General features: G+C 30.1%; 2 protein-coding genes across 2 annotated transcripts in view; one reads left to right on the forward strand and one right to left on the reverse strand.

Annotated features, from left to right (window-relative positions):
- Positions 1-548: 548 nt before the first annotated feature.
- Uxs (UDP-xylose synthase) lies at positions 549-2,657 on the reverse strand. Its single transcript, XM_017902366.1, has 5 exons — positions 2,284-2,657; positions 1,593-2,180; positions 1,380-1,493; positions 991-1,311; positions 549-913 (listed from the first exon to the last, which is right to left on the reverse strand). Exons 1-5 carry the CDS (start codon positions 2,342-2,344, stop codon positions 645-647), a joined length of 1,353 nt encoding a protein of 450 aa, XP_017757855.1. The 5' UTR covers positions 2,345-2,657; the 3' UTR covers positions 549-644.
- Positions 2,658-2,771: 114 nt separating this feature from the next.
- The window catches only part of botv (tripeptidyl-peptidase 2), an 18,806-nt gene continuing 9,645 nt past the window's right edge, over positions 2,772-11,932 (forward strand). The window contains exons 1-17 of the mRNA XM_017902370.1: positions 2,772-2,958; positions 3,535-3,663; positions 3,771-3,938; positions 4,463-4,623; positions 4,719-4,882; positions 4,956-5,288; positions 5,376-5,645; positions 5,766-6,077; positions 6,155-6,311; positions 6,402-6,589; positions 6,674-6,828; positions 6,933-7,150; positions 7,232-7,466; positions 7,528-7,778; positions 8,819-9,060; positions 9,525-9,982; positions 10,070-10,238. Coding sequence (XP_017757859.1) covers positions 2,797-2,958; positions 3,535-3,663; positions 3,771-3,938; positions 4,463-4,623; positions 4,719-4,882; positions 4,956-5,288; positions 5,376-5,645; positions 5,766-6,077; positions 6,155-6,311; positions 6,402-6,589; positions 6,674-6,828; positions 6,933-7,150; positions 7,232-7,466; positions 7,528-7,778; positions 8,819-9,060; positions 9,525-9,982; positions 10,070-10,238 — 3,772 coding nt within the window. The 5' untranslated portion in view covers positions 2,772-2,796. The remainder of the gene's footprint in view (positions 2,959-3,534; positions 3,664-3,770; positions 3,939-4,462; positions 4,624-4,718; positions 4,883-4,955; positions 5,289-5,375; positions 5,646-5,765; positions 6,078-6,154; positions 6,312-6,401; positions 6,590-6,673; positions 6,829-6,932; positions 7,151-7,231; positions 7,467-7,527; positions 7,779-8,818; positions 9,061-9,524; positions 9,983-10,069; positions 10,239-11,932) is intronic.

Below are 11,932 nucleotides of genomic sequence, written 5' to 3' on the forward strand. Positions count from 1 at the left end.
ACATTCGAAATAGTAATATGTGTTAAAAATTTACTAATTACAAGTGCATATTGCGTAATTTTGCTATTATACACCGTTACAGAAATTTAACAATACACAAAGACAATGTACAATCCGAGAAAAATCGATTACATAGAAATATTAAGTAAATCCAGCGTAATATCGTTTAAAATTCACACGATTTAATTTAATATTAATTCACACAAAGAAGAACGATATTGATACTGTTCCCCAGCACCATCAATCGAATATTAAATAAGGATTTTGAAAACTGTGCGATAAATTTTCTTGTTTAGTATGAAATAAGTAGTAGGCTTAAGCATTCGCCGTTTCAATTGTATACTATTGAATACTATCATAAATAATAAATAAAACTAGATATGGAACATTGCAAACATGGTATAACACCTTAGTAAGGCTAAAATAAATATCGACCACGTAAATACAAAGTATCAATTTCTTTTAAGGAAATGTGTTCTTTTAGATTTTTTAAATTAAGAACATACACCCGTTAATATTCTAAATTATATAAAATTCAATTTGGACGGGGAATCGTTTGGCACATAATGGTCCATAGCATAATGGCACTTTCCAAAACCACTTTCTTAAAAGTAGATAAATTAATCGTATCGATATTTTGTTCTTCAAAGTTGTTCTACTATATCGTGATCATTCTTGTAAGAAGATTGTTTGAATCTACTTTTTTGAGAATGCTTTGTTCTCTGTAACTCTTTGCCGAAATATATTATCGTTTTCTTAAGTCCTTCAGCTAGAGGAACTTTAGGTTCCCAATTCAAATATTTCTTAGCTCTGGAAATATCAGGTCTTCTTCGTTGTGGATCATCTTCGACTGCGGCAAGTTCTACTATTTTACTATTTGTACCGACTAGATCCTTTATTATAAGGGCGAATTCTGTAATAAATTGCAATTCGTTACATGTTCTTTACAGTCGATCGATTATTCCAAGAGTATTTAAGAATCATATTTACCTTCTATCGTATGCTCGACAGGATTTCCAATGTTAATCGGTTGAGTATAGTTAGACACCATTAGAGCAACTAATCCATCGACTAAATCAGATACATACTGAAAAGACCGCGTCTGTTTTCCACTACCATATATCGTAATAGAATCATTCTGTAATGCTTGTAATATAAAATTTGATACTACACGACCGTCATTCATATGCATTCTTGGACCAAATGTATTGAAAATTCGGGCAACGCGTACCGAAACACCCTCTTGTCTCATATACGCATAGCTTAACGTTTCGGCTACCCGTTTTCCTTCATCGTAACAAGCTCTTGGTCCTACGAAAATTACGATACATATTTTTATCCTGCCAATAATCAAATCCAATTGTAACATTTGTATGTACCTATGGGATTCACATTGCCCCAATATGTTTCCGACTGAGGATGTTCATTAGGATCACCGTACACTTCAGATGTACTAGCTATTAAAACTCTTGCTCCTACCCGTTTTGCAAGACCTGATATAGTTAGATATTTTCTTTATATACACAAACATTATTAATAAATAAGATGAGTAATTTTTCAAATATTTTTATGTATGGGTATTATTTACATACCTAAGATATTTATTGTACCTAATGTATTTGTTTTTATCGTTTTAACCGGATTAAGCATATAATGTGGTGGACTAGCTGGACTAGCAAGGTGATATATTTCATCGACTTCTAAATAGAGTGGTCTGACGATATCATGGTGAACAAGTTCAAAATTTTCATGGCCAACCCAATGTTCGACGTTACGTTTTCTTCCAGTAAAAAAATTATCTACAACTATCACCTCGTGACCAGCAAACATTAAACGGTCAACTAAATGTGATCCAACAAAACCTGCTCCACCTGTGACTAATATTCTTTTCCGGTTCTTATAATTAAGAAACTTAACTGTTGGAAAGTCTTTTGACACTTTGTTCTCAATTTTAGCTTCAAGATGTTGAAGTTTTCCTTCTAATTCATGAATTCGTGTTTTCGCTTCTTCGATATCTTTGATGTCGGTATAACGCATACTTTCATCAGCTTTTTGAACTTTTTCATTAACAGTGTCCATTTCGTTTATATCTTCTAGTTGAGTTTTACGACTTCGTGGATGAAGTCGGGCGAAAGATTGTTCATCTTCTGGATTAACGAACGTTTTGTAAAATCCTAACACTGCAATATATGGAAGATACATGATAATTGTATTATCGGTTAAACTTATAGTTGATGAGGAGAAACTGTACAACATAACTTGCACGAATTTTGAAACATTTACCTAATATTATACAAATCACGGAAAAGGCAACCTGTTTCATCTTTCGTGGCGTGACAACCATGCTTTAACACTACACATGTCATCGGAGATATTTACATTACATTCCCCGTTGACTTGTCACAGACTAACACCATAATGTTTTACGGTGAAAGAAAAAATGTTTGATTACGACGAGTATATCATTCTCTGGTTCTTGTGATAAAAACACATAACCTCTTACATCACCACCATTTACCGTGAAATTTGCGAATTTTCAAGCACTGTTTCTTTTAATTATTGACGTAATGTTGGTGCTGCTATCTGAACACTCTAACGCAAACGTTACACAAATTTTGTTTCTTGTTGTCTGTTTGGTCTGATGTATCGTGAGCCGATAACTTAACCTCAAAATTTTCTGTGAACACTCACGCAGGCGCAGATGCTGTTTTTTGATTGATATATAAGGCTGTAGCAGTACAAAGGAAACATCTCAAGTAGTTTTTCTGGAGTTGCGGTGGCAGTGGTATTTGAAATATGGCAGAGGTCATTGATTGTAATTTTCCTGTTTGGGGCCTTTTACCTAAAAAAGAAACTGGTGTCACTCAATTTCTTACCAAATATCCTGAGTACGATGGTCGAGGAGTTATCATTGCAATTTTCGATTCAGGGATTGATCCTGGGGCTCCTGGTATGCAGGTGAGTAAGCTTTTCTATAGACACGCCTCGCGATTGTTCAAATCACTGCCTTTACTTTCGGTTCCTTCTTTTTAATTTTGCTCTAATATTTGGATTCTTTTTAATAGTGATACATTGTCAAAAGTATCGGTTGTTAAATATGTTTGTTTCACTTATAAATTTTTAACTATTTTATCCATGTACAAAGTAAAAGGCTTCGAATAATTTTACGTTAAATTAGATGGTTTACACTATGTAATTTGAATTTATTAGTCTTACTGTTTGTCGTTATTCATAATTATATTTGTTTTAAAGATTTCTGTCATACAATGATATAATCACTGGTTACTAGTGTATATCTAATTTTTTGTGCATTAATGATGAATTGTTGTACATTGTTTGTTATAAAATTATATGATCATTAAGTACTAAAATAAAATACATTCGTCATTCTTTCTTTCTTACTCTTCAATTGTATTTATTATTCTTTGTTGTATATTAACATTTGTAAAATGATAACAAAATTTTATAAAACAGTTGAGAAGGCATTAAATTTTAATGAAATATTCAATTTTATAATGAGTATATTTCACATAGGAAACTTCAGATGGAAAGCCAAAAATTATTGAAAGATATGACTGCAGTGGTGCTGGAGATGTGGATACCAGTAAAGTTGTACAAGCACCTGATGGATACATACTTGGCATAACTGGCCGCAAATTAAAGGTATATTTTAAATAATATTTTATTCGTGGTAATAATAATTGTGACTAAAATTAATAGTACTTAGTATATACTGATGATAGTAAACAAAAATATAATTTTTCTTTTAGGTTCCATCCAACTGGGTCAATCCAACTGGAGAATATCACATTGGAATAAAAAATTTGTATTCACTATATCCAGGAAAATTAAGAGAAAGAGTATTACTAGAAAGAAAAAAACGTCTATGGGACAACTGTCAAAAATCTGCACTTGCAGAAGCATCTAGGCAACTACAAGTAAATAGATTGATAATTGCATTTTGATTGTATTTGGAACATATATCTGAAATAAGAAACTTTCTTGCGCAAAACATTTTTGTTATATATAGAAATCAATTTTAGATTGATTAAAAATTGATATTTTATTTTCAAGTTACATCTCAAGATAATTAATTTCCATGATGTAAAAGTAACAGTGACAAAAATTTAAGAACAAATACGTAAATAGGCTTTTAGACCATGTGATCCAAAGATAGGGTTGTTGTGGGTATGTTGAACCATGCAATCAAATGAGGCCAGTTTCACAATGTGTCACAGTGATCTGTATCTAATGCTATATTTATAATTGGCAGTTTGATCTATTGTAAAGTCATTGATTCATTACATAATAGTGTGTAACTTTTTTTTATACTTTTCAATAGTATGTCTGAAAACAAAGAAATAAATTTAATTTAAAATATAAGTAAATATTGCGTGAACATGTAATTTTTAATGAATAAAAAAACAATTTGATTTTTATTTTATATGACTGTTGTACATAGGAATTTGAAGCCAAGAATTCACAAATAAACACTTTAAAAGAGAGGCTAGAGAAAGAGGAACTTGAGGCCAGAGTTGAAATATTGAATAATATTGAGAAAAAATATTCTGATGTAGGACCTACTTATGACTGTGTTGTTTTCCATGATGGTGAAGTTTGGAGGTAAATATATATTGTACATTTAGATTTGCATATTTTTTAAAATATATTTTTTGTAGACTAACATTTAATTTAATCCTTTACATTTTCTGTTATAGGGCATGTATTGACACCTCTGAAGAAGGTAATTTGGAAGCTGGTGTATTTCTAGGGGAATACACTTCAACAAGGCAGTATGCGCCTCTTATACCAGAAGATCAATTAAATATTAGTATTAATGTTCATGATAATGGAAATACACTAGAAATTGTTAGTTTATGCTGTAGGTATTAATAAGATTCAGTTCACAATTTTATTTCATTTTCGTAATTACGATTAATCTTGTCATGTTCTAGCAAGTCACGGTACACATGTAGCTTCAATCGCGGCAGCGTATTTTCCTGATAATCCTGAATTAAATGGCGTAGCTCCTGGTGCTCAAATTATTTCATTAAGTGTTGGAGATGGCCGCATTGGTACAATGGAAACAGGAACTGCGGTAGTCCGAGCAATGATACATGTAATGAAACACAAAGAAAAAATACAAGTAATAAATATGAGTTATGGAGAACATACCCATTGGTCTAACACTGGAAGAATAGGAGAATTAATGAATGAAGTTATTGACAAATATGGCGTAACATGGGTAGCATCCGCCGGTAATCTTGGACCTGCTTTATGCACTATTGGTTAGTTGATAAAAATGTTCGTAAATTTTAAATACAAAATCACAACATTCATACTTATTATATCTCACCCATTTTAAAATCATATAGGAACACCACCAGATATTAGTTCTAACAGTGTGATTAGCGTTGGTGCTTATGTTTCTCCTGATATGATGGTAGCTGAATATTCTTTAAGAGAAAGAATGCCTGGAATGTCTTACACATGGTCATCTCGTGGTCCAATGATTGATGGTGGAGCTGGAATTACTGTATGTGCTCCAGGAGGAGCTATAACTAGTGTTCCAAATTTTACATTAAGGAAAAGCCAACTTATGAATGGTACAAGCATGGCTGCCCCTCATGTAACTGGAGCTATCGGTATATCGATATTTAATAATATTTACATATTTAGTATATATTTAATACATATTTAATAAAATATAAAATTCATGTTACTAATAAAGAGAAGTGTATTTTATTATATTTTTTATATTACAGCAATACTCATATCAGGACTTATTGCCAAAGATTGCCCTTACTCTCCGTATAACATAAAGAGAGCACTTGAAAATACAGCTCTATACATACAAAATTTGGATCCTTTTGCTCAAGGTTCAGGATTATTACAAGTCGAACGTGCATTCGATAATCTTGTTACATATTGTAATGTACCTGAAAGGGACATCAGATTCACTATTAATTGTGGTCCAAATAACGCCAAAGGAATTCATATGAGAAGCGGTGTCATTGATCGGCCGAAAGATTATGCCATTACCGTTGAACCTGTATTTCTTAATAGTGAAAATACTGGTATAATTTTATGTCTTACTATGTTACTACATGTTTTAATTGAATATAATTTATTGTAATATTTGAATACTTTATAGATCCGGCACTCAAAATCGCTTTCAATTTAAAATTAACTTTGGTATGTGACGCATCGTGGGTACATTTTCCAACGCATCTTGATTTAATGAATATGGTTCGTGCATTTGGTATCAATGTTGATGGTTTTAATTTACCTGAAGGTGTTCATACAACTAGGTAAGAATATTCAGGCTTAGATTTATTTGTTTTTTCTTTCTTTTTCTTTTTTTAGTAATAACGTATATCAGTACTAATCGTGATTTATAGTATTCGAGCTTATGATGTAACAGACGTTGGAAAAGGACCAGTGTTCCAAATACCAGTTACTGTAGTGCAACCGCAAACACTGCCAAAAAATGCCATCGTTCCAGACTTAATATATACAAATATTTTATTTAAACCGAACACGATTCGTCGACATTTTATCCTTGTTCCTGAAGATGCGACATGGGCGGGTATATATTTTTTGTAATATATATTTATTTCATATATGTAATATTGGATACACAAAATTAATGTTTCAATGTAATTCGATCTAGTGGTTAGATTGAAGAGTACGGAAAAAGATAAAACTGGAAGATTTGCAATTCATACTGTTCAACTGAAACCACGCTTATCCTGTAAAACTTACGAAGTTAATAAATTGTACACTGTTACATCTCAATCGGAAATTATTCATCCATTTGCTGTTCAGGTATAAATGTATTAATTTTTTGAATTAATAGACAAGTTCTATTATAGATTAATATGTATTAATAAGTTCGGTATTATTAAATTAAAGTTATTTTTTATTTATAGGGTGGATTAATTTTAGAAGTAGTTATCGCGAAGTATTGGGCAAACATAGGTGACATGTTACTTGACTATTTCATAGAATTTCATGGTGTTCATATGATAAATGGAAATCTTACAATGCAGTCTGGGGATGGAATAAGCCGTTTAGAAGTGCGCAGTTCACTTAGAACTGAAGAAGTAGTTCCCAATATTTGTCTCAAATCATCCGTACAAATATTGAAGTATGTAGAATAAAAATGTTGCACAACATACATCAGTGAAAATGATTGAATATAGTTCTACTTTCTGTTTTAATTTTACAGACCCACTGATGCAAAGATCGCACCATTACGAGAACGAGATATTATACCACCATCGCGACAAATTTACGAATTGCAATTAACATATACGTTCCATTGTGCAAAAGCAACCGAAGTAACTCCAAATGCAGCAGTTCTTAGCGATTTATTATACGAAAGTGAATATGAGAGTCAAATGTGGATGATTTTTGATACGAATAAACAACTTATTTGTTGTGGAGATGCATATCCACCTAAAGTAAGTATTTCTTATAAATGAATATTAAGCAATCTAGAAATAATACTATCTTTTATTACAGTATGCTAATCAAAAATTAGAAAAAGGCGATTATACTTTGAAAATACATGTTCGTCACGAAAAGAAAGATTTACTTGATAAATTAACGGAAATGCCGTTTCTTTTAAGTCACAAACTGAGTAATCCAATTAGTCTAGATGTTTATGCCAGTCAATCACAAGCTCTTCTTGGTGGCAAAAAGGTACTAGCAGCCTCAGTTCCACCTGGTCACATTCTTCCCTTGTATATTGCTCCTATGTCTAATGAAAACAAGTAAGTATTTTATTTCAAACATAAGATTCTTTTTTTATGCTATGTATGACACTATGTATGACAAGGATTGCAAAGTATTCACTATGATGTTAAAAGGAATATATAGTTATTTTAGAATTCTTTCACGTATAGCTTACATTTCTTTTTAAGATTATTCTACATTCATTTTGCACACGTAGTAGTATGCATATTATTTTTTTTGTATAAGTAAAAAGAAAGTGCATGGATACCTTCATCATTATTCAAAAATGTAAATGTTCAAAAAATGTTAAATTAGGAAGTTATAAAAATTAATTATCATTAGCAGTTATTTGACTGTTAATTTTACCTATATTTATCAATGAAGATATAAAATAATTTTACACAAATTATTTTATATTTTGTTTTATTTTTATTTATATAAATTAATCATTTCTAAAGTATTACTAAGAACATTTTTTTTCCTTTTTCATCCTTCATTGCAGCGCTGAAAACAAGTAAGTCTATAGCATTCTCTTTATATACATTTTTAAACATTTGAACATTTTTAAACATAAATTAAACAAAAATATTGATAGTTTAAAATACATATTTTTTATAATAGTTATGCTTCTATTTTGTGTATTGCTCTATTATATCTGCATTTTAATCTAATTTAATAAACTTTTATGCTTCACTGCTTTACAAAAATTTCTTCCTTTATTATTCACATTTTAGACTTTTGATATTGAAGTATCTAAACTTTCTCCCTTTTATCAGTTGAATATGCCAACATGAATGGTCTTCTAAAGTTTGGTTTATAGAAACTTTTTCTTTCCTGCATTTTTAATACATTTTATATAGTGTTTGAGCTTTGCTTAGTGTATGTTTATGGCTTATATATAATGCTTTATATATGCTTCTTCAAACATAGAAATGCTGTACACTTGCTTTTCATCTCAATTTCATTCTTTAGCTTTATATTTGATTTCGTTCATAACGTTTCTTTGTAGTGTAAGACTTAAGCAATATCTACTATTAATTTAATTAAAGATATATTAATTTTTTAATTTCATTTTAAGGGTTTCCAGAGGTGCTACTTTGGGAAATGGCAGTTACTTACAGGGTACATTAACTTTCTGCAAAGATGAAAATGGGAAAAAAGTCGATTGTCACACATTTAAATATATTTTATCTGAACCAAACAAAAAACCTAGTAGTAGTAGTAGTTCTTATAATTCACCGAATAAAGAGAAAACTACTAAATGGGACGAATACAATGAAGCACTCAGGGATTTCAAATGCAGTTGGCTCTCAAAGCTTGGTAATCAGATTTTTTTCTCAAACAATATTCAATTATATATGATATATTGCTTAAAGATTATCATGATATAAATGTTTTGTTTTTCTTTCCGGTTTCAATTCTACAAATAGCGCCTTCTACGAGTAAGTTACTAGAGTGTGATAAAATATTATTCCGATGATATGAAATCCTAAACAAGTCTATTTAGACGATTATTGAATTCTTTATTACCATTTGTTTTACTCCAATGCACGACTATAACAAATAATTCACTCTTCTCTCCTTTGTGATATTCAGAAAAAATTATTAGTAGCGATATTTGTTACTTATCGATATTATTTCAACGCAAACATAATTACATACATTACAACAATTTATTTCAAACAAGTTTATACAAAGTCTGTTTTATTGTTTGTAATATAAACGTATGTTCTCATTTTTATAGTATGTTAAATGTATAATTAATTTGATATTATTTTTAATAGAACCTGGAGAATATGCAAATCTGTTATATGGAGAATTAAAGAATCTCTTCTCGGACCATTTGCCCGTTCACAGTGCCATGTTGATTTCTTTGGATTCACCTGAAGCTCCACGTCATGTACCACATGATGATATCTCAGAAGAGTCTGTTTCTCTGGCAAACCAAATAATAACTGTCGCAGATGCTATAATTACCAATATTGATCAAGACAAACTCTTAGCCTATTATGGCTTAAAAAGCGATCAACGTGATGACGCAGCAAAGATTAGGACAACTATGGAGAAACAGAAGTTTAGTTTGATAAAAGCATTAGTAAAAAAGGGATGTGCATTAGCGCGACTGTTTGTACACAGTGCGAGAAAAGGAGAAGGAGATCGTCAATCGTACGAACATTTACTAGAAAGTGTGACTCATCACTGGCAAGAAGTACAAAAATTCGCAGAACCAACCGACATTAAGGCAAGGAATTTCAGTGTATACAAACCTAAGAAATCTATCATAAGATATACCTTATATGTAAAATGTGTATCTGTTCTGTGCTTGCAGGTCATTACTCTTTCATTATGGCATGCCCATATCAACAATCATTATGGTCGCTATTTGAAGTTATTATTGCGTTATTATGAAGAACATCCATTAAAAGAAATTGATGAAAAATGTATAGAAATTGCAAATATCTTGGGTTGGGAACATCTGTCACGTTATATTAACACAAGTATACCGTCTCGTTATCCTCCATCATACAGATCGTTTTGATCAATGGTAAATGACATCCATTTAATTTTAAATCAGTTATGAAATATAATTATGAACATAGTTATCTTTTTTAGGTACGGTAAGAATAATTTGGTATTCTGATAAGGGAAACTAAACATGGCAAACAGTTTCCATTGCATCTCTATGACAGAAGTATATCTGTCAAATTATTCATTTAAAGTGTATTATACGCTTAGCAAACTATAATTTCCTTCATATCTAAAAAATATGGAAAAAAAATGACTAGAAGAATATTTTAATTTATGAACACAAATCATGTTCATATTTATAAAATACGATTTGTTTCATCGAAATCATAAAACGCTTGATCAATTTTAATGAATCACGAAATAAAAATTATGACAGTAATATGATATATTTATTAAAATTTGGGCACGTTGCTGATTTTTATGCATCAAGGACAATGTTAAAAAATATGACAATACATGTGTACTTGCACAGTAAAGACGTTGTATCATTAAAAGTATGAATGTTTTAATAGTGCATTTTTATGGCGCTTAACGTATCAAAAAAAGAAAAAAGAAGATAAAAACAGATAAGCGTCAAAATACATGGAAACTGTTATCAATTTAGAAATTAAAGTTTTTAAACGATAATGTGTTATTTGAGAGCATTCATTTCAACTAACATAATGTAAATCAATTAAAATTATTTAGGTTTTTTCATTTTTACAATATATTAAATGTAATATAATTTTCTTCATATCCACAGTATATCTTTATCCTACATACAGAATTCTATTATTTATGACTGTATACACGACGTATATGACTGTGAAATTCATACACAATATATTCAGTTTTTGTTGTTATATATATAACAGATTTTTCTTCACTTTACACACTCAGTGTAAAGTATGAATGTATATAATGAAAAGGGAAAATAATTAAAATTCTATTTGAATTTTATAATGAATATGGGATACAATAGACAATTTATATTTTTTCATATAATGTAACAAAAATATTGTTAGAAAATCAATAATTGGAAAATAATTAAATAACATTGATGGCGCTTACCGTTGGTTGAATGCGAGTGTTATACTACCAAGGTACTATCAATCCAAGATAGAAATAATAAATGCACTAATGAAAATTTTTGTATTCAAGATGTACAGTATTCTCGCGTTAAATGTGCAAACGTTAAATGTAAAAGTTTCATCCCCATAACTAGTGGAACCAGTGTCACGATTGATGATGGCGTCATGATATTCGGCCGTCGAATAGTGATAATATAATCGGAAATCGAATATATGTATAAGACAATGCTGAGAAAAAGAAAACTTTTTTTATTTTCCCTTTTTTGTATATTTTCTTTTCCTTTTAACACATTTGTGACATTTTTCTGCTTAAAATGGGACTAAACACGACATAACGTGAATAATATTTTCTTATGTAATAAATTCATAACATACTTTACAATTGCTATAATAAAATTCAAAATAATATTACATCTTCTATGTACATAATGTGACATAATATAATATTTTATTACACAATTTATTTATTTCATTAATTTATGTTTTTAAAAAATCGAGTTTATTAAAAGACATGTGAAGAAAGAGGGTGATGATTTGATGGTTTTGATGTTGTAGAAATCAACATTTTAAACTTTTTCCTTTGCATATGAAGA

Source organism: Eufriesea mexicana, unplaced genomic scaffold, assembly GCF_001483705.2.
Source record: "Eufriesea mexicana isolate 0111107269 unplaced genomic scaffold, ASM148370v2 scaffold1808, whole genome shotgun sequence".
Lineage (NCBI taxonomy): Eukaryota > Metazoa > Arthropoda > Insecta > Hymenoptera > Apidae > Eufriesea > Eufriesea mexicana.

Excerpts from the sequence above, each read along its gene's own strand:
- Uxs (XM_017902366.1), bottom strand. The coding sequence starts at position 2,344 with ATGGTTGTCACGCCACGAAAGATGAAACAGGTTGCCTTTTCCGTGATT. Across the intron at positions 2,181-2,283 it reads CGTGATTTGTATAATATTAG|TGTTAGGATTTTACAAAACG; the intron begins GTAAATGTTTCA and ends CATATATTGCAG. Across the intron at positions 914-990 it reads TGTCGAGCATACGATAGAAG|AATTCGCCCTTATAATAAAG; the intron begins GTAAATATGATT and ends AATTTATTACAG.